General features: G+C 34.7%; 4 protein-coding genes and 1 non-coding gene across 7 annotated transcripts in view; 1 reads left to right on the top strand and 4 right to left on the bottom strand.

Moving 5' to 3' along the window:
• LOC125815344 (pre-mRNA-splicing factor 38) overlaps nucleotides 1-22991 on the bottom strand; it is a 157379-nt gene that overhangs the window by 41966 nt on the left and 92422 nt on the right. The gene's annotated exons all lie outside the window — the stretch shown is intronic.
• On the bottom strand, nucleotides 5-8309 carry LOC125815334 (uncharacterized). Of its 3 annotated transcripts, none has more exons than XM_049494783.1 (9): nucleotides 8146-8309; nucleotides 7152-7253; nucleotides 7011-7056; nucleotides 5907-5982; nucleotides 3864-4230; nucleotides 2820-3069; nucleotides 1769-2011; nucleotides 1562-1681; nucleotides 5-649 (listed from the first exon to the last, which is right to left on the bottom strand). In XM_049494783.1, the coding sequence occupies exons 1-9, from the start codon at nucleotides 8215-8217 to the stop codon at nucleotides 204-206; spliced, it is 1722 nt and encodes a 573-aa protein (XP_049350740.1). In that variant the 5' UTR covers nucleotides 8218-8309; the 3' UTR covers nucleotides 5-203. The 3 variants fall into 3 exon arrangements, with proteins under 3 accessions (XP_049350740.1, XP_049350741.1, XP_049350742.1); XM_049494784.1 differs by having other exon boundaries at nucleotides 1562-1678; XM_049494785.1 differs by lacking the exons at nucleotides 7152-7253; nucleotides 8146-8309 and having other exon boundaries at nucleotides 194-649; nucleotides 3864-4242.
• LOC125815349 (exonuclease DPD1, chloroplastic/mitochondrial) lies at nucleotides 12270-15156 on the top strand. The gene is made up of 3 exons (XM_049494803.1): nucleotides 12270-12908; nucleotides 14411-14616; nucleotides 14702-15156. Exons 1-3 carry the CDS (start codon nucleotides 12331-12333, stop codon nucleotides 14917-14919), a joined length of 1002 nt encoding a protein of 333 aa, XP_049350760.1. The 5' UTR covers nucleotides 12270-12330; the 3' UTR covers nucleotides 14920-15156.
• On the bottom strand, nucleotides 15535-15608 carry TRNAT-AGU (transfer RNA threonine (anticodon AGU)). Its single transcript has one exon. It is a non-coding gene; the product is annotated as a tRNA-Thr (tRNA).
• On the bottom strand, nucleotides 16489-21403 carry LOC125815350 (syntaxin-43-like). The gene is made up of 8 exons (XM_049494804.1): nucleotides 20963-21403; nucleotides 19407-19683; nucleotides 18260-18349; nucleotides 17911-17988; nucleotides 17444-17521; nucleotides 17295-17360; nucleotides 17130-17210; nucleotides 16489-16988 (listed from the first exon to the last, which is right to left on the bottom strand). The coding sequence occupies exons 1-8, from the start codon at nucleotides 21157-21159 to the stop codon at nucleotides 16881-16883; spliced, it is 975 nt and encodes a 324-aa protein (XP_049350761.1). The 5' UTR covers nucleotides 21160-21403; the 3' UTR covers nucleotides 16489-16880.

The following is a 22991-nucleotide window of genomic DNA, read 5'->3' as shown; positions in this document are numbered from 1 at the left end:
ATGAAGTAAGGTAAGACACATTAATTTCCAGAAAGAAAACAAAGTAAGGATCCTCTAACACATCTGCTAAAGCAAGTTAACGCCCAAAAAAAGAAAGAAAAAATGGATCAAGATGACTGATTCAAATAGAGTGAACAGCTTATACCTGGAAGAACTATCCCATCAGCACTTAAAAATAAAATATGCTCTCCTCCCTTGTAAACTCAATCCGAATCAGAGGAATATTGATAGGGCTTCAGTGTCGTTACCATCTTTGACAGTACCTCTCCCATATCTTCCACTTCATCTTTTCCAAAACCCCAACTTTGGAGCAATGGTGCCCCAAGGGCTCCTCGCTCAATACCAAACCTACGAAGATTTCCAAGTTTTCTTTCCAAAAGAGGCAAAACAGCAGTGCTTGAACGTAATCTTGTTGCCATAGGAATGGAATGAACTTCAAGGGATCCCCTAGATGAAGAACCTGAAATTGGGGTTTCCAATAGCTCACCGTGTTGGCCAACCATATTGCCAAAGATCAAAGGGAAAGGCAAGGGTATAGGAAGAGGACAAGTAGAAGCAGAGAGGTGTGAGAATTTGGGCCTTGTGACTGAATTATCATAAGCAGACTCAACTGCATCCTTAACTTCATTAATTGAGGCCCTTTGGTTTCCTGAAAATTACATGGAGAACTACAGTTAAACAGATCAAACATCTCTGGAAAAGCTATAAGCAAGAAGGTGATAACAGAAAAGGGCCACTAAAACAACACTGAAGAATCAAATATGCTTTGAAAGGTGGGCATTCATCATTCATCTCACTCTCATGCGTTAAAGTTACAAGCTCCCTTTAGGAACTATTATTCTGTATAGAGTATCGTATGCTGAAGTGCTTTGCTACCAAACATAATCCACTATTTAGGTTGGTTTTACCTTTAAGGTTTAGTACTCATCACACACTGGAACACCTCATTCCTAACTTTTCTTTGTTGTGTTCTGTCCATTTGTCTCTAGACTTGCAAATGAAAAGCTTAATTTTCTTCGTTTTTTTTTTAATGATTGTGGTGTCCGGGCCAGCTTTCGCACACCTCGACTAATTCCATGGGATACCTTCCACCTCCCACCAGCAACAGGTGCCATGTAATTCTGTCCACCAACGCTAGGATAGATGGGAAGAATTACCTAGTGTTTTTGTCTCCGCTGGGAATTGAACCTGAGACCTCATGGTTCTCAACCACTTCATTGACCACTAGGCAACACCCTTGGGTGCATGAAAAGCTTAATTTTCATTGCAGGGATTTGGAAGTTGCATTTTAATCAGTAATTTTTCCGGCGATGTATCTTACCTGTTCAAACCAGGATAAGTTAATGAAATATTTGCATACTGTGCTATAGCTTGAGCTTCTCAAAGGTAAAACAGCTTAGAGATGAGGTAATATGACATATATTATGTAGATGGAGTCCAAAAGGAGATGGGGAAGTCAGTACGCAAATCATCAAACTATGTACCAATTCAAAAATGGGATCAGAAAATTGAAAAGAAATGTTAAAAATATAAGAAATATGCTAAAGATCAAATCAAGTACCAGATGTAACTGCTCCGTGAATGTTCATAGTTTCCACTGCATGGAAATCTTCAACATCTTCTGATATGTCCAGAATCAAGGGTTGCAAGTTTCCGAGAAAGGACTGCTGAGCCCGGTCTGCTGGGGTAAAAGAGTTTCCAACATCAGGAGTAGAAGTAATTGCACAGTGACTTCAGAAAAATAAAATGCTAGAGAAAAAAAGCATACCACTTAAAGAAGGTGCCGGCATGGCAACATCCAATATAGTTACCATGTTTTGCCTCATTTGGCCTGCTAGCATTTGTACTGTCCCATACATATCCAGAGCACCAGACGTAAAGAGAGATTCTGCAGATGGCCCTGATTGTTTCATCCTAAAAGGGAGAGTAAATGAGTGCATTGCAGACGCATACACTGCACTGGAGTGGTAAGGCTTTTCGTCTTTAATGCAGAGAAACTGGGAAGCTCTACCTAGATAATTACATATATGCAAGTATCAGCCACAGGAACTCATTCAGATAAGAGAAATATGAGAAGCATACAGAGTAAGAGGTCATAAAACAAGATTCAGTTACAGAAGTTGACCTGCACCAATACTAGAAAAGACAAAGGTACACAAACAAGACATAAGCTCATACAGGCGAAGAAAGAGTTTGCAAACTATACAACACCCATCAGTTTTAGGAACAAGTGAATGAACTGGCTCAAGAAAACCACATGATTACCAAACATTTTGCTGTTAAATATACAGGTTTAACACCCATGATTTCACTCAACAATTGTTGAATCCCCCTGGTTCCTTTAAAGTACATTGGATTCACATAGTTAACTGGAATTCAAATTTGTTGATTCTGTTTGATGCTGAAAATTGCTGAGGATATAGACAAAATACACACAACTTTTTGCCTTCTGAGTGAGGAAAACCACAAGTTTGCACGCAGCAAATGAAAAAGTGTGAGGCACTAGCCATGATATCTTAAAAATGCCCCTTACCTCAGGCTTGTAATTAGATATGTTCTCAAAATTTAGGGAGGACATATATGAACTCACAGGTCAGCTACTCATACAGTATATGTGAACCCATTAAGTATCTATTTGTTATGGCCAGGAGTCCTTACTGATAAATAATCTCCTTTGGATGGAAAAATATGCAGTACGAACTTACAACTCAATTTAGTTCAACAAAGAATAAAGAATCTAGTATGCCTGAGAGAACCATATGAAGGGAAATTGCATAGTTCTACTGAAAAAATCACATTATGAGAATAGTAGTTCTTACTTCCACTCAGGGAGGGCAAACCAACCGGGATAATCAATTTACATAGCTCAGACAACCTTGAAAATGAGACTGCATCGTGAAGATAATGGGAGATAGCTTGCTTGCGACCTTCGGAGTCCATGTGCAAGCTAGGATTACGTGCATTATATAGTATAACTGGGACGTTTGGGTACTCATCTGCAATGCTCTCCAGGAACATTGCAGATACACCAGAAAACCCTCCAGCATCGTCCACAACGCATTGGATCCCCTGCAAAGAGATTCAATTAAAAAAAAATTAACAACTCTTGCCGACAGGAAAAGAACACAAGTGCAGGTGAACCGTGAAATCATTTTTGTTTAGGCATTTATACAGATATACATGTAAGGTAGTAAAGGAAAATAATAACAGTTAGTCATAAAAGAGCACAAGATTCAAGATCTCAGCAAGCAAGAGGAAGAATATAGAGTCGCATTGCTGATACTCAAACTGCTATAACAGAACTGTTGAAGACCAGATGAACTAATGAGGTTGTTAAGTCAGTAAACCAATGTGACAGCAGACAAGATATTATGGCAGTATTGTGACGCTGCCCCCAGGTCTTTGGTTCAACTGTAAGGATGCAACACATGAAATGTGGGTTTGTCGCACGTAAGGTTTCAAACCCCGCCATGGACAAAAAGTCTGGAATCTAAGTTGGGAGAAGGCTAAAGGGGCAGACCATTCTCCCCGGAGTTTTGTACCTGCTTATACCCCACAAAGTGGGTATACAGGTGATTTCTATGATATCAAAAAATAAAAATACTGTGAAGGAAACAGGACTAAAGGGAACTGTAGTGATATACTCCGTGAGGACAAAGTTCATCCACCATCAAGAAGAAACTTACAAGACAAAGAAATGCTCTCAAACATGTACAGAAATAGTAATACTATCACACTGGAAGGAATCAGAATCATTGAACGGGACAAATTTCAGGTGGTTGATCTGCCTACAAACCTGAGGGGATTCGCAGCAATAAACTAACTAGACAATATAGTAGTCTAGAGGTTTCAATCATGAGTACCTGAATATGATCACATTCTTCAACAAAGAAACGAAGTCTGTCATCTATTTCTTCACCGTGTTGATGCCCACAAAATGCCTCCTTCCCGAGTCCATAATTATCGAACTCCTGAATATCTGCCCATAATCCACTTAATTCATACAAACTCTGTGGATGATAGTGTACTTTTGAAAAATCTGTCCAATATTGAACATCACTTTCCAAACATTCAACGATATCCTTATCTTGAATTTCTGCTGGAGAATTGTTGTTCACATTGTCCAAATCATTAGCTTTGCCCACGATCTCCTGTTCTTCCTCACTTAAGCTTTGCAAGAAGAGATTCCTCCTTAAAGGTTCAGATGCATGAGTTGTGACTCTGCCCTTCCTGCACATTTGTCTAGAGACCTTCATTCATATAGTTCCACTCAAACTTATGTAAATGATATTAGTAAAGCAAACTTTCCCCTCACACGTACACCCACCTCCTCTCTTGAAATATTCCTCCAACATCACAAGTAATGTACTGTAGGATATGCAAATGTCCTGCTGGTTCTTATTGATTATTTCATAAAGTTTTTTGATCAAGGAGGCCTCTTTTATACTGATTTTGCATCTTCTGGATGAGGAGGAGACGGACATTTTTGGTACTGATTACTTGCTTTTATACTGATTTTGCATCAAAAAGAATTGTCTTTTTCCTTTTTCAGCAACTCTTTAATTTCAATTTTCCACATGGCATGTTTAAGACCACAAGATTAAAGGACGTTTTGGTAAATTCTACATATCTTTAGTTTAAGACCACAAGATTCAAAAGTCTTATTTACTTTCTTAAAATTTGTGTCAAGTCAAAACCAGACAAACAAATTGAACGGAGGGAGTAATTAATAACATTCTGTAAAGCTCAAACTTGTCTGTTGAAACTGAAAGAGAAACAAACTGGAACAGAAGAGGGTCACCGAAAATCCCAGTGAGTTGTTCAATATAACTACAAAATCAATTTTCACTTGGTCTGCAGTGTGGGAGCATTATTATCAGCAAACAAGTTGCAGAAATGGCGATGAATGTTTGGTGCTTCCTGTGTAAGGAACATGGGAGGGAAGACGGATCATCCTGCTTCATTGCAGGATTGCAACAGAAATTGGAACACTGTACTCTTGTTGTTTAACATAGCACGGGTGATACTAAGGGCAACAAAAGAGGCAATCACAAATTGGAGATTAAAGAATGTTCCAGGAAAATGAGATGGATGTAAAGAGTCTAAAAAGAAACATATTTATTTTACTCCTACATTTCTTGCAAAGAGGTATTCTCTTTTCTATATACAGATAAAGTAATATATTTATCAATGTGGGGAAGCCCCGATATACGGTAAAGATAAAATTCTCATGTGTAGATAGCTGGAACTTGGAATTTACTTAATAGATGAATGTGACTGCTTGTAGAAAAGGGAATTTTGGCCATCAGATGCAGAATCAGTCAGTGAAATGCTATGATTTATCACCAAACTGGACTAGTAAATACTTATTAGACTATGAAGGTTTGCCTAACATGATCAGTATCTTGAAAGTAATTACCAAATTAAACTTCTGCAATGATCAGGATCACTGAAGGCATAAGCCAATTCCATGAATTACACTTTTAAACACCAGGAGTGATATATTTGAAGGTAGTAAACAAAAGCAGAAGGCAGAAGGCAGAAGGCTCATTTATCATGATTTATGGATATAAAACACAGGGATGCTGAAATAGTTAAATGGAATGACACTTTTATTGTTGTAACAACCATTTCCAAAGCTCTATCAGCAAGCAGAAAGAATGTGTGAATCAAAGGAGCACTTATTAAGGAAAGAGATGTAACAAAACAGCTGCAAGTCTAGACCCCTTCTTTGTGTTGTATTATTTTTCTATTGAACTATCTTCTTCTCCCTTCTTTCACTTTTTCTATGTTTAAGACAGGGAGGGCTGGGCGAGCGGGAGAACATGTCACTCCTTATTTACTTTGTGGCATATTATTAAACAGAGAGTAATGGATTAAACAACAAAAAGGTTTTAGAGTCTCACCATGTCATAACATCCATGTTTTTGGCTTGGATCTGATTGTACAACGATCCACGTGAACTCACAGATCCAAGGGACCCTGTCATGTTACAGATGTGCAAAAGACCATCCATCAGATCAACTAACTGAGTGAGGATCTATTTATTCTCTAGCATAATATGAAAATATATTATTTTCTTCTTTTGCTTGTCAGTTTCACGAATGGGTGACAGCAGAACAATCCATAACTTAGGTAAGAATGTGGTAGGGCCATGTATTTGTTCAAGTCATGACATGACATAATATGCATGTCTATTCATGGAGAACGAGTTCCTTTTGTCAACAGATGAGTAGTTGGAATGACACAAGTGAAGTAGATAAGCTTGAGGTTTAAGCCTATACAATTATAATTTGAATATTGTATACATGGTATAACAGAAAAAACCAAGCAGTGTATTTTCGGGCTTGACCAACTCTTCAATCATAAGTTGTTCATTTCAACAATTAAGAACATCAAAGCTACCTAAGGTGCAAGTCTGCGGCAAAAGTGTAAAAATAAGAAACCAGTTTGAGTTCACCAAATCTATAATGGGGGGGAGGGGTTTAAAACAAGAAACAGAACAAAAGTAGGAAGAGTCTGATAGGCAGTAAAATCCATGTGCAATATTTTGGGCTGCAGATAAACCAATAACTCCAACATGCCTGATCCTTTATGGAAGTACAGTTCTAATTAAAGAGACACTTGGAACCTCAGCATCACAAATAGCTCCTCAATTGTTGTCATGTACTCATGTTTACTGTGAACATACCTATGAATATGATGAAGCTCTTGTTTCCCCTTTTATGTCTTATATCATATGTTTTTCAGAATCGAGTCATTTCCTAAATAATATACATATAAGATAACAGCTAAATATTATACTGAAGATATGGAGGTGCAACTTCCTAAGAAATTTGTATACTGAGACAAGCTTGAGGCCCAACATATTCTGATTGCCAACTGGAACAAAAGCCAATACTAAGTAGATTAATATAATTCCAAGACAACAGTGTAAAATAAACCCCAAATCATGTGCTTAAGAAAAACAGATTTTTGTGGCAACTTAACATAAAAATTGGATAATATACCTTGAAAGTTTACTGAGACCATTCGAGGGGTGTATGTAAGGAGACCCTACATGCCAAAAACGTGAAAGAGTAACTCTAAGTATGTGATAGCTATATCACAAAGACAAAATCCACTATATAGTTTATGATCAGATAACTCACTTGCTGAGTTTCCCCAGTACGATACAACACATCCATATCAAGGCTATGATTTTTGAATACTTGATCACTTTCAGGGCTTTCAGCCAATCCAAGTAATTCATCCTTCAAAGTTCAATATTGAGTAAGAAATATTAGTCAGTAAAATCAGTAGTATTTGACCAACCTGCAGCCTATTATCTTGAATTACAACCATTAGGAACATATTCAACTATTCCCAGTAGGAACTTATACAAGAAAAGAGAGTTGAGGGAAAACAAAGAAGAATTAAAAAATTAAAAATATCATCAACCTGAAAATAACAGAGAATCCACATTAACTCAAATCAGTGGATGGAGGTACAATCATAATCCTTATCCTTCTTTAAATGATCAAATGTGGTGCTTCACAAACTCCCCTGCCACCAGGTGTCTGACTTAATGATTTTGTTATTTAACTCATTTGGTTTCCAATATAATAGCACATAAGATGATTACCAAAGAGAAAAAAAAAAAAAAAAACTATCATACAATTGCTTGGAAATTTTGTTCAGTTTGTTCTTTCTTTTTCGGTTCTATTAGATTGTGAATTAGTATATCCATTAACGTCCCACATTATTATTTCCGTAGTGCCCCATAACTTGCATGGAGGGAAAACGGTCACTTAAGCCAAAAAGGCCTCAACTAGGGCTGCAAAAATCAAGAATTGATCTGTTTCTTGAATGCAAGATAGGACTATCTTGAACTCAGCGTCTGTTCAAAACAAGAAAATGGGTATTCGACAAACCTACACAGAAGTAATCTGTTTCTTTGCGCAGTGCCCCATAGCTGTAGCTAGAATAAGATATTACATGGAAGGAAGGTACAAAAATCAAGAATTGATGTGCTTCTTGAATATCTTGAACTGAGCGACAAGAAAATGGGTATTCGATAAACCTAGATATTTTTAATTAAACCATAACAAGTAAACAAAAGTGATGTGTTTCTTGAATTAGAGGGTTAGCAGTAAAAGGGTTTACCTGGAAGTTCCAAAAGTGAGAGCCAATAAAGTTGGCGTAGTTCCCAATTTGAATAGTTACGATTTCCCTCATATTTGAATGAAACAATCAATCTTTAACAATGTCACTGACAGAAAAAGGAGGATATAGCAAGAGAGGGAAAACGCTACCTTAATAGAATGTCTTACTACTTTCTTTTTTTTTTTTTTTTTGCAAGATTTAACTAGCGAGTACCATAAAACGAAAAATGGTCAAGAATAGCCCTAAGTCCTAATTTTTTTATTTATAAGCAACATTTGATTATCCTAATTAATTTTCTCAATGCACTAATTATATGAATGAGTGTTGGAACTCGATTAATTTGAATTTACGTGTAAGATCCTGAATAGGGAATTATTCTATACCTATGGCTCAAAACTGAAACCTCTAATGTAACTCCATCTGTTGCACTTACACTTGAGTCTTCTTCTTTTCTCTTACTCCCTCCATTTCTATTTATATGTCATCATTTTAAATTTCACGTCCCTTAAAGAAACTAAGTAACTTTACTATTGTATTTTTATTTAGTGTTTTCTTGAAGTCAAGTTTTCAATAAATAAACATAAATTAATTTATTTTGATTAATTAAATTGACCAATGAACATGAATGAATCATTGAATTTTCTTATGTTGGTTAAATTCATATTTTTAAGACTAATAACTCTCAAGGATAAAATAGGAAATATAGTGTTGTTTATGTATTGGTTTTGTGAAATGACAAGTATTAAGAATCATTTATTTTTAATAAGAACGATATATAAATAGGAATGAAGAGAGTATTTACTTTCTTCATATGTCATTTGGAGATAATTCTATATTTAAAAAACCGACTTTTAATGTTTATATTTTTGTTTTATGCCATGGTGGAATATTTCATTGCGAAATGCAATAATATATATGTTCAGAAAATTTTATAAGTGAAGTATAATGTGCCGTAAGAGAATGCACATGTTTGTGATCAATAATCCTTTTAGTAAACAAATCATAACTTATTAATATATGATATTCTTAGAAAATGGTTTCTACAAGGCCATACTCAGGGGCGGATCTATAGTGTGTCCAGGGGGTCATCCGACCCCCCTCGAAAAAAAAATTACACTATATATATAAGATCAATTTTTTTGTGTACGTGTATATATTTAAAATTGAACCCCCTGAGCATATGTCAAAGGAGTAGCTCAATGGTTTATGGGGGTCAGGATTCAGCCTATGTGAGCTTTGGGTCACGGGTTCGATTCCAGGCAACAACAATTTTTTTATTTGAACCCCCTTGATAGAATTCCTGCCTCCGCCACTGGCCATACTAATATTCTTTTTAACTAAATAAATGTGTCTTTATTCATAAGATTATAGAAAAAATATTGATATAAGATAAATACTTTTTTTATATTGGATTTTTTGAGAGGCAACAAAATAATATTTGAAGGTTGATAATTAAAGTATTTAAGTTGAATAATAATATCTTATATGGCTCCGACCAATTAAAATTTCAGAAAAGTAATTAGTTTTTTCCCCTTCTTGTATGAGCATTTAAAAACAAAAAAATTATAACTTGTTTACTCTTAATAAATTCAGATAGATAATAGGATCTGTAAAGCATATTCTTTAAACCAAAATCTAAATGATGAGAAGGATTGGTAGGAGTCAGCAAAGGTCATCATTTTGGCATATTGTGATTGCTTCACCTTTTATCTAACCATTTGTCCTTGCTATTATTCTATTTTAATTTTTTATATTTCGATGCTCTTTAATCTAAATTTTGAATCGGCCTAAAACCTTATTTACTTGTATCTTTCTTTTATGTTTTTTCTCTTTTGATAACGAGACATAAATTTTAATTAAGTTTTGTTATATGTCTCTTCAAAAATTATAATCTAAATTAATATATCAATGGCAATTTATTGTCTAAAACATATAAAGAAGAATCAAGATACTTTATAATATCTTCTCATGATTGTTAAGTTTTTTTTAAAAATCTTCTAATAATTGTTTTTTATGAATCAAGATATATTGTTATATTTTGATATAACTATTATAATAATGTAAAAAAAAAAATGAGTGAGATTCTTGTTAATTAAAGTTATGCACACTTGATATCATTTTATTTATTGATGTACTTTCTAATTTCATGAAATGATACCTTCTTTGTTTGGATGGTTGTAACGTAATGTTTCGTAAAATATAGTATTGTGTTGTATTGTATTATTTTAATGAATATAGTGTTTGAATAAATTGTATCGTTTTTTGTCATTATCAGAGGCGAAGCCAAAATTAGGAGTTTAGGGTTCTAAATTAATTTTGTTTGGGGGTTCACGTGATAATAACATATATTTATTTGGATTTTTTAATACAAATATAAGGTCTACGAAAAAGTTAGTGGATTTGTCCGAACTCATGAACCCCACCTAGCTCCGCCTTTGCCTAACGATACAATAGAATTTAAATAATCATCAAAATAAATATTATATTTAAACTAACGATATAATACAATACAATGGACAACGACCATCCAAAGAAGTGTCAATTTACAATGGAGGTGTTGTTTTCTATGTCAAATTATCTTTTGGAACACTAGAATTGTATAATTTTTAATCCAATATTGTTCAAACACCCTAAAAGTAAATTAGAGACCCTATCCTTTTAAAGAAATATCATTAATAAAGAAAGAAAAATGGCAGTGGTCCGGAAGCCATGGATCGGAGCTTCATGATCCGCACTTTATGCTCTCCATTATTTCTACTTCACTCCAACGACACGCAATTCTCTCTACACTTTCTTCACGACTTCCACCTTCATCCATTTCTCTTCTTTTTCTCTCTCTAATCCTTTTTCAACCAACCGCATTTCTCGTCTTCTATATATCAGTCAAAAAACAAGAAGCTCCTAAGTAAATGCTTGTGTTTTGTTCTTCGAATCACTACCAGGCAGGCATGTCTTTTTTCCTATTTTGGTTACTAGTAACATGTTAATTTCTTCTATTTGTATTGTTCGCTTTTCAATTTTTCGAAATGGGTCTCTTCTTGAATTGCCATTTTTGTGTAAAAGGACTAGTTTTTTTTTTCTTCTTATTTGTTTCAATGGGTTCTTCTGTTTGTTGGGTCTATTTTACTTTTGTGAGATTGTTTAGAACGTGATGTGTTGGCCATTGAATGTTCAATAAAGTTAAAAACTTTTCAGGTTTGCTGTAATTGTTTGTGCCAAAAGGTGTCTATTCTGAAATTTGAATGCTTTGGGTTGACATGAAATTCTCTAAAGCTAAGAGCATTTTAAGCATTTTCATTTTTAGTAGTGATGGTTTTTGATAGAAGGGTGTCTCTTTTGAAATTTGAATGCTTTGGATTGGCTCAATTTAGGTTATGATTTTAGGAGAGTTATTTAAATACTTTCTTTTTTCTTTCCCTATTGGATTAACTAAACGTTGCTCAATTTTCTGGGTAGTTTAATTGGCAATGTGTTATCTTTTGTGTTGGCTATAGTGCAATAAACACATTCCAAAATGGTAATTAAGTTGTTCATCATGTCTTTACCAGGCCAACTTGCTTTTTGAGTTATAATATTAGGGTCTAACTCAAGTTTTTGCTTTTTAATAGTTGGAAGAAGATATTAGGGTCTACTGCTGAGTGATGATATTAGTTTTTAAGGCTTGGAGAATGAAATTTGGTTATAGTCGGAAACACTCTATCATTGTTGGCATTAAAAAAATTTGGAAAACAATTCAACTCAAATTCATCTCATTTATGACTAAGTGCTTGTAAACCGTGTATGAGATTACACTTTCTTTTTTTTTTTTTTACCGTGGTTTCCGGGCGTCGCTTTGCGAACCCGACTAGCTGTACCCACCGGGTCCCGCTGTTTCAAGGCGGGTCCACCACGGTTAGTTCCACGGGGCCCTGGAGACGCGGCCGGTTTGTAATGCCTCCAGTGGCCCTGCTGGGGCTCGAACCGGCGACCTGAAGGACTTTGTCCCAGGCCTTTACCAGCTGAGCTACCCCTCAGGGTTGTATGAGATTACACTGAATATGTTATTGTAGCAATAGCTAATGTATAGAGAATACATTTCTTTTGAAACCCCTCTTTCTGAATATTTGGTTGCTTTTGATCTGCAGGTTAATATATCTTCTTACTTCATCAATTTGAGCTCTTCTTTAGAGTAATTATTGGATTTAGATGAGAAGAGCTGCAATGTGCTTCTCACTTTCACAGTTTCCTCGATGTAGAGTTCATACATTGACTAATTCATGGTGGCAAAGTTTCCATCATATAAATAGGATTGGTAAGGGAAGCATTAGCTCCAAGGTTCTTGCCACTGGTAAACAGGGGCTGGAAGGTAGATTTAATAGTACTGAGAATAGACGGACTCTAACTACAAAAAGTGAAGGGAAGAATAAGGCTGCCTTAAGTGAAAAAACAACTATCAGACCCGAAATATTGGATGAAACAACAAAATCTGAAGTAGACATATATAGTTCAGAAATAACTGAAATAGGAAGTACACAATATGTTGATATTCGACAAACAATTACTGAAAACAAAGACTTGGCCAAACTCATGACTTTTATCATTTTTGATATTGAGACCACTGGGTTTAGCAGAGATCGTGAAAGAATTATCGAGATTGCATTGCGAGATCTTCATGGGGGTGAAAACAGCACATTCCAGACATTAGTCAATCCTGGATGTATTGTTCCAAATTCACATATCCATGGAATTACCACCGGTATGGTCAACAGGCCTGATGTCCCCAGGTAATTATGATAAATATTGCTAGGTTGTTTCACATGCTTCTTCTCTCTCACTGTATCTTGTCTTTTCTTCACAGAATCCTATATGAGATTATCTACAACTTAGTTTGTCTAAATAACCAGAGAGTTATTGAAAGAATATTTTTGTCAATCTCATATTGGGTAGTGTACTGATATCTGCATGTGATATGTATAAATATAACTAAATGGTAATTTGATGCTTCAATGGGTTTCTCTTATAAGCATACATCTTGACAAAATTTGTCCATTACATGTAATTGTTAGGGTTCATATGCTAATGTGTTTTGCCATTTACTTGACGGGTGGGCTTGTATGTCATAATGCATGTGTTTTACTCATTAATATATTTTATTTCCTGTGCTAAGACAAGACCACTATTTGAGAAGAGAATTATCAAGACATATTATGCATACCTTGATGAATTACTCTCTAGATGAAATTATGTGCTTTCATAGTTGCCCCGCTCTTAACCATGGATGTATATGTTGATAATAGTTATGACAACCTTATAAGCATACTGAACTTAGTGTTGTGAGAATAAACTGGCCATAAATTACTTGGCTTAAAAAAGTATCTTGAACAATATTTGGTAAAATCACATCGTCAAAATAAAACAAAACCTGGTTGTGCAACTTCAACCATAAATAGCTAATGCAGTAGAATTAATTTTCTTTAGGGCTTGTTTGGAAACCACTGTGTGATTACTAGGATGTATAATTGCACATCCAAGTAATTACACAATATGGTAAATACAATGATATGTTTGTTTGCCTTAACATAATTACAGTGTGAGTCTTAGTATCATGTTTGATTGCACAAGTGTAATTACATAGTTTGATATTAAACATTTTTCAGATGAACATGTAAATAAGTTTTATGTGTTACAAATGTGTGTATATAAGAAAAATATTAGGAAGTGCAAAAAAAAAAAAGTGTAATCATCACCAATTTTTTGCGCTCTCGACAATTGAAGAGTGCAATTGCCTCCTCCCAGGTTACACCCAATTTCATGCTCACCAAATAATTATTTGTCCAAACTCCAGACAAATAAGCCAAACCATGTAGTTACACCTAATTACACCAAAATCCAATTACAAGGTGATACGACGTGGCAAATTCGAAGTCTCAAATTAAAGTTCTTGTCATAAATTATTATTCTCTCCTTTGAGATGTACGCGAAGAACAATCTTTTGACTAAATTATTGAAGAGCCAAGAAAGTTAAGTGGCATAACAGGACACAACTATTCACACACATGTTGAACGGTCTGTCTCGTGGTGGAAAATGTGTATTCTTTACCCTTTTGGTTTGGAATAAGTTTCGTCTTCTTATAATGCACGTATAAAATATCCATCTTTGGCATCACATTTGTTAAGCAGAGATAGTGATATTTTCTGATATAAGAAAATGTATCTTTTCATATGCTATATCTTATTCTTGAAATCGGTGTTATCTTGCTCTCACACTCTGCTTTGCATATATCAGGATGGGGGACCTCATTCCGATCTTGTTGAGATATGTAGGAAGCCGCCAGAAACCTGGTGGATATGTGGTGTTGGTTGCACATAATGCTCGTGGTTTTGATGTTCCTTTTCTAATTAAGGAATTCGGAAGATGCTCTTTTGATATTCCCTCAAATTGGTTGTTCGTTGATACTCTTCCTTTGGCGCGTGAAGTCATGAAGTCCGGAGGTCTAAATTTTTTGTCTTTGTTTCAAAAGCTCCCATTGCGTTGGATTTGTTTATCTTGATATTTTTACTTTTGTTTTCCAATTAGGGTCAAAGCCAAAACTCAAATTGCAAGACCTTGGTCAACACTATGAGATCCCTTTAGTTGGTTCTGCTCATAGAGCCATGGCGGATGTGCACATGTTAACAGCAGTTTTTCAACGGCTGACTTTCGACCTGAAGTTGACAATCCCTTCTCTTATCGAAGGGCATTCCTTTTGGCCATCAGAAGTAGGAAGGTCAAAGAAGAAGAAGAATTCTGGGTAAACATACTTAGATTGTTCAAATAGTCAGGTCAGGTGTAACATTCTTTTTAGAGAAGTTATTACTGTAAGCAAGTTGTAGAGTTAGGTAATTCTTCCATTAAAATGGCTGGTCATAACATAATCAAGTGTCGTTTATGAGCCTTGGCATATGATATTTGCCACTCTTGTATTTTAACTTCTCTTTCCTTGGGAATTTGAAAATTCCTTGTTTCATTTTGAAGCTGTCTTTCATATGACTTATTGAGATTGGCCTTGTGTATTATTTTATTTTTACCTTGTCTTTCAACTTAAGCGACCTTGTGATTGTTTATACTGCTGTATGGAACTCAAATAGACACTGACAAAGGCGCTAAAATCACATCATTTTTTAAGGATTGATGTTCTTTATCGTCCTTCCCATTACTACTAGCTTTGGAGTTTTCGCGCCCTTTGCTTCCAGCAGAGGTAAATAGTGAAAACAAAGTTTTTTTTAATTACTACTTCCCAATGGTGAAAAAAAATGCAACTAAAATCTTAGAACGTATGTATGATGTTCTTAACCTTTAAATGGCAAAGAATTACAAGCTCTACTACCGTCAATTTTCATCAGAAAACAGAAATAGAAAAAAAAAAGAATTGCTCTCGTTGAGAGTCGAACTCAAGACCTCCCGCTTACTAAACGGGTGCTCTAACCAACTGAGCTACGAGAGCTGCTGATGTTAACAGTTGGTCATATATTTTTTATTATTAATAAACGACCCTTCAACGCCTTGTAAACTAATTTGACTTCTATGAATCGAGCAGCAAAAATAATCCAAAATGTAGTGCATGAGATTTGAACTTATAGTTGAATTTTGGATCCCTAAATCACTGAGTCAACATCTAGTCTTGTGTTTATATAGAATTTGAACATAGAACATTTTTTATAAGGGGGTTTGAATGAACACCCTCGCCTCTTCCTAGACCCACACTTGAACAAGGCCACTATTAAACATAATATATTTGGAGGGAGATAACTAATGTGGTTATTTTTTGACAAATAAAGTTCACAAATGCGAAGAATTGATAATTTGGGAGAATGAATTATAAGAAAATTCCTTCTTTTGGCAAATTTGAGTCGGGTAGTTTATGAGTACAGTGATAGAGCCAGAATTTTCACTAAAAAGGATTAAAAAGTAAAATGTGAAAAAGCCAAGGAAATCTAACACTCTATATTTACTAGTTTTACCTATCTACACATTATAAACTTGCAGTGTAGTGTCAATGGTATTTTATTTAGTCAAAATTTTAATACTACCAAAAAATAAAGGCCTTCATTTGCATCGACTAACGGAATAAGATAAACAGCTATACTGTAATCTATAGGCGCCGCAATGCATTGGATACCTGTCATTGGTGCTGTGGGGAAGCTATACCAGTCTATTTAGATAGTATCACATATAACATACACTATCTTATTGTAATTTTTTTTAATTATTATATTCAACAATTTGAAGAATAAACCTATAGTACTAATACAGCTTCTATAAAAATAAAAAAAAGGTAGGATAAATAATTAAATAATAAAGATAAAATAGCTAAAACATGAACATTGAAAGTGTAAAATCATCTGTAGCATCTCAATTGAAAAATGAAGGGCCACAAATACAGAATAAGATGTATCCTCCTCAGGCATATAATGTGAAGTCGGGGAGACTACAAAATTCTCCAGGGTAAATAATATGTATTATGCTCTCTACCAATAGCATCGGCGTATTACAGTCGATGCTCTATACAGGATCCCTGGAGATCTATCAACTTCCTCTGACTATAATACAAACCTTCCGCAGTCCTCACTAACAATACAGATACAATAAAATGTAGTAGCAGAAAAATGATATGGAACTAGCTCACTGGATTCTCGCACATGTGTTGAGCTTGCTTCACCGTGTAGCGTTGTGAGAAACAATACTATGCAAAGTTTGTAGAAAATACTTTCAGGAATCAGAATATTATCTCCTTCAAAATTAAGAGGACTAGCATTATAAAGCACATGATAACTAGAACTGTTGCACACATGACCATTCCACCTCGTTTCTGACTTCGTTCAGCCTGCAATTCAATTAAGCCCAACATAATATTATATCAAATGACCGCCTTTATGAAGAAAAAAACACTAAATCAAATGACAGATGACTGCAAAGATGGGAATTTCTGTGAATTAGAATGGCAATGGAGAAAGCAAAGTGAGACCTTCTTTAGTTGTTTAAGGCCGTCCTCAACTGTTGATGCAACATTTTGAATATTGTGGTCTATCCTATCCACGATAGTACCCTGTATTAGACATAAGTTCAGTACACCAATAACCCGTGCTGAAGCAGAACTTGGTGAATATGAAAAGGTGTTGTAAGTTCAAACCTGGTCTATCACCAGAACTGATAGATCTTTCATAATTTGGGCAAGGTCGTTCACTGATTCAACCACCTAACATATAAGCACATGGAGGCTAAGACACAAAACAATGATATGCACATTTCAGAAAACCACAAGCAGCAAAGAAATATCACCTGCTGTATTTCTCTCTCTCTTTCGACAGTGAATGCCTCACTTTTCTTTAGCTTGGCCATCTGATGCTCATTAAATCCCTGGACAGCACCAAAATGAGAGAATCCAATCATACAAATATCATAAAAGACTAAGATCTATAGCCAAAAGTAACTGATGTTAAAACAACAACTAGCGTTCTTTCTTTACACCTTATGCGATCAACTGAGTTAGTACCCTGGTATCCGAATTAATCAACTCATGTCTGTTCACTTGCAACAATAATATAAATGGTTGTGTAATTCTAATTCATATCTAACAATGTAGTGCATTTTAATGGTAATGCTCCGTTTTACTTTTGCTGATCAATAGTATTAATATTACCAAAACAAAGTCACCTGACTATTACATACACATCTTTCCTGATTTCATTTGCAGGATCCCGAGTAGAAGTAAGAAATAAAATTTATATATAATAGAAATTGCATACCAAGTCATCCAAATCATCATCATCCCTTCTAGAATGGCTCCCATTTAAGTTCATTTCCAAGTCAACTCCATCCGGACCCTACATGAAAAGGCAACATTAGAGGAAACCTAACAAATATATATTTCAGGAATCCTCCCCAAAAAAACTATCCTTGAAAAGCAGGCAGCATGCTGATTATCATCCATAAAATTAATTGTATACATGAACAGTTGAACTAATATACAATAGACAGCACAGCTACGCATACGGGTGCCATAATATAGGACTTTGATTCGTGCAATCTCAACGACTCCTGTTAATACCTCCTGCTAACAGATTGTGGCTCAAGCTATAAACTATTTGTACACACCTCTTTCTGCTGCTGAAGCCGCTTCAAATAAGTAGACTGTTTTCTGCGAAGCTCCATTGATAGGCTTTGAAGATCTGTAGCAAGAGAGCGCTGTCATAGGAATATCACATTGTAAGCACAAATGCAATATGCAATTGTTGTAATCAGATTTATAGCAGAATCAAACTGATATTGTAGTTCAAAAAACATTTGTTACTAATGAAATTGAATAGAGCATACGAAGACACTTTATTAGCCATGCCCTTATCAAAGTTCTAAAAAATAGAACACCTCATTTCTTTGTGAAGCTTCCATTTTACTCCCTCTTCCCAAATCAAATAGACCCAATTTGGCCATTGTTTAAGAGTATCACATTGGTATACATAATTATACTAAGTTTGGTAAAAAAGCATTTAATATATTAATGAAATGTAAAAGTGAGGAAGTTGTTGAAAAGATGCCTCCATCAAGTTTTAAATGATATAAATAATGATAGTTCATATTTGTTTGAATCTGTTTGATATTATTGACAATGTCTAATTCTCAAACTAGGTGGGATCAGAAATATGAATCTCTATTTGCTCTATTAGGGTGTTCAAATGATGCATTATGGAGTATAATTTATTTGATGAAAAAAAGATTCACGATATTATGACTATTGTTGGGTTTATCGTCAATTTACTGCAGCTTTTTTCCTTTATCATGACTACAACAACAAGTATGCCCCAATCTTAAGCAAGTTGGCATTGGCAATATGAATCGTGATTGTCCATGGCACAACATTAAATATGACCATCTGTTTAAGTTGTGAGGAAGATAAATTTCCCATATAAGGGAAGAGATGGAACTCTTTGGGACTGACAAAAAAAAAAGGAACATTAGTTTTACTCGGGCAGAGGGTGTAAAAGTTAAAAGTCTTGAAGACAACTTATGGATTCCAGCTTGAGAATGAAAAGAAAGTCATACAAATTTGTACTTACCGTATGTTATAAAGGAACCGGTTAATAAGAAAATAGCTGGATGTACAGAATCCCCAGATCCTCCAACCTCATATTTTGGTGGGATGGAGGAAAGAAAAAAAAGGAAAACTAGTGGAACAAATGCATTCAGGCTATAAGTTAAAATCAAAATTAGAAAGCACAATGGAATTATAGTCGTGAAGGCTCACCTGTACATTTTTCCTAACATTTGAATCCTCGGAAGGCCCAGCTGCAGAAAGTCTTTGTAATTTTTTTTCCGATCTTTTGAGAAGATCAGTTATTTCATGGGTAAGAGCCTCAATACGATGCTGATCTTCCTTACCATCTCCAAATGATGGCATTAAAGCCTTAGCATGAGCTTTGGCTAGTTCAGACATCTTTGTCCGGACCCGTTGCACATTAGCCGTGATTTCATCTGATAAGTCCACCCAAGCTGGCGGTAGACCTACTGTAACTGTACCATTACTGCAACAGGGGAACAACATGTAATCCAGAGCAGGGGAAACCATAAAGGACATCCATATGATCAAGGAAATATAAACTTGATAAAAAGAAATCTAGGAAGTATGTAAAGAAAACACGATACTGAGATCTAAGAAGGCTGCCAAATTGAAAACGATGCCCAAGAGATTTAAATGAAAAGAATTTCTTTTTCAGAAGTATAATATGACAACTGGCATGGTTCTCAATAGTTATGTTTTACATAGTGACTGGATATCCCTCTTCAAATCTTTGCAGTTGTTACAGGTATAATAAGCACCAGAATTTCTCAATGTTTCTCTTCTTCTTTTCTTCCAAAAAGCCTGCAGTACGCTTTAGTCGAAGATAGACTTTTAAATGCACGGAAAATGGGAGAACACCAATTTAAGGATTCAACCACAAAGTAACATAGGACACCAATTTAAGGATTCAACCACCATAGTAACATAGGAAGATCAACAAACTGGACTTCACTCTTTTAGATTCACATTTGAACTCCAATCGGTGGGCTAAGGGAAATTGCAGGTGATGCCCACAACTTCCTCAATAAAGACATACCAGAACCAGGTTCCGTTTCCATGTCAAATGTGCAGAAATTTTCGTAGAATTAACAAATCGGATGATCCCCCAACAAATGAATGAACTAAATATAAAGCAACCACACAAAGCACTTGTGTGATAATAAGACACCATTTTATATGACATGTTACCGTTCTAAAGAAAACATTTTATTGGTCAAATTAGAAGCTCTGATATGGTTTTGCTAGGATAATAAGATACAAAGAATTAAACTTGCTAAATTAGACAGTCATATTTTTCCTGATGCAAATTGCAGCACATTCAGCAGATCAAGTTAATTATCAGAATTTCACCTGAGTAAATTCCACCGATTTTCCTCCTTTCACGAATATCGACTAAGCAAACTTCATTTGAATATATATGAAATTGCATCATTACACTCATCACTTCAATAAACTCTCATAGGAACAAGAATTTGAAACATGATTAAGCAATAAAAATTACACAGTTCGCAACAAAAAAGTTAGCAACTTGGACTTAGTAAATTCAATCAACTATTATCTAATAGTCGAGCTTCCTATCGGTTATCATAACAAAAGGAATTGGACAAATAAGTTCCCAATGCCATCCGTCAAAGTTACTTCCAGATTCTGAGCTAGCATAATATGTCCCTAAACTTATAACAAAATATTCGGGAACAAATTCAGAAACAATAATTGAAAATGCAAGGACCTATATAACAAACCTGGAGGTTCCGGGGTCTTCCGTACTGAGAGGAGCATAAGATCGATTAGGATTAAGCAAAGACGTCGTTGCCAATTCGATCACCGGCCCACTACCATGTCCGGATGACGTGGACGGTGAAGAGCCCGCCGGGATCCGAACACTTCTCAACGCATCTCTATACTTTCTAAACACAAGCGTTCTATTTCTGCTCGCCATTAACGTTTTCTATACAGAAATCCAATAAAATGGAGGAATAAATTGCGCCCAACGTCCTACAGATAAGTGATTCCACTTGTGCTTAGATCTGAGATCTCTTGATCGGAGATCGGCGAAATGGATTCTCCGGTAATGATGGAGTTGTGTAGGAATTAGAAAACGAGTTCCAATCTTTCAAGCTAAGTTTGAGAAAGATGAACCGAACCGGAAGGGCACTTTTGGTAAAGCGTGGGTCCATGCCTTTATGTAGTTTACATGAAATTTGTAAGTATATAATAAATAAAATAAGAATAGAGAAGAAACAAACATCAACCACAATATAGTATAGCCAATATAATTTCACAATCGACTTTGAAAAAATATTTGACAATAATTTCATGGTATGATTTAATATGCATTCGATTATTGATATGAATCAATATTAATTAGATGTTATCAATGTATATATTTATAAATAACACTACATACAAAAGTTCGAACTCAATATATATTATTTTATTTGTTTTAACATTATAATTTTATTATTAATTATTTTCATAATATTTTAAACGTACTTTTTAAATAGAGCAACTTTCACATATATCAAACATAAAAATCATATTTGTATGTTATATCTATAATTTGCATAATTACGCTTCATAACAAACTTTATGTTTGCTATGGCTATTAATATGTATATTTCGCTATACATATACAAAAGAAAGAAATTGTATAATCAGTTTCGGTATACATATACAAAAGAATCAATTGTATAATCTGTGTTTATATAAAATGAGAAAGAGAGAAAGACAAAAGAAAACTGGGCAGGGGAAGATCGTATTTGTATAATCATAAGTGTATAGGACGAAAATATATGAATGTGTATTTGTATATACAATTTTCTCTCGCTTTATACAAACACAAACGCAATGTATACATTTGTGTGTTGTATAAAGTGAGAGTGGCGAGTGAAAGTGGCGAACGAGATCTGGAAGAGGGGAGAGAGGGAAACGAAAATATATGTATATATACAATTTTCTCTCGTTTTATACAAACACAAACGCATTTTATATAGTTGTGTTTGTATAAAAGCGAGAGAGGCAAAGGAGATTGCCTAGCGAGAACGAGAGTGGTGAGAGAGATTCACCAGAGAGAGAGGCGAAATAGCAATAGTTTGCTATTGGATACAATTAAATCAAACTATGGTTATAACATTTAATTTGAATTAATAATTTGCTATTATATACAATTTTCCCTTTAAAATAATATATGTGATACATGTAATATTTTGACTATCCTAATTTGTAAATAGTCATAATAAATTTAAAATAACTAAGTTATTCTCAAACTTAATAGATATTTTCAAAAAAATACACATATCAATCGAGATGCGTGTGCTTATTCCTTCTCGACAAGGGTTGTGATGGAGTGGATAAATACTTACTATATTTTTTTTCAATTTTTGTCAAAAGTCTCTGAGCCAAAAAAAAAAAAACAATTAAAGAAATTAAGAAGAAGAAAGAACACATCTTTGTATTTTAGAGAAAAAGCCGAGAATATCTTTTTTTTATTTAGGATTAAGACTCAAAGTTATGCTTGTATTTTTATATTAGTACACTTTTGGTTCTTCTCCAAATTTTTATTTATTTTTTAACATTGATTTTGTCCATAATTTTATGTATGAAATATTCAATCATGTTTTTGTATATTTAGTAGAAATAATAACTCTATGTATGAGAAGGTGAGAACAAGAACACATTGTTTTGTTTGGTAGAAATTATTATTGCAACTACACTAAGAACCTACCTTTGATTATCGAGCTACATCATTTTATTGTTGATATATGACGTTAT

The sequence above is a fragment of the Solanum verrucosum genome, unplaced genomic scaffold (assembly GCF_900185275.1).
Source record: "Solanum verrucosum unplaced genomic scaffold, falcon-dt-bn FXZP01000261.1, whole genome shotgun sequence".
NCBI lineage: Eukaryota > Viridiplantae > Streptophyta > Magnoliopsida > Solanales > Solanaceae > Solanum > Solanum verrucosum.
This window is presented reverse-complemented; position numbering and strand designations above follow the sequence as displayed.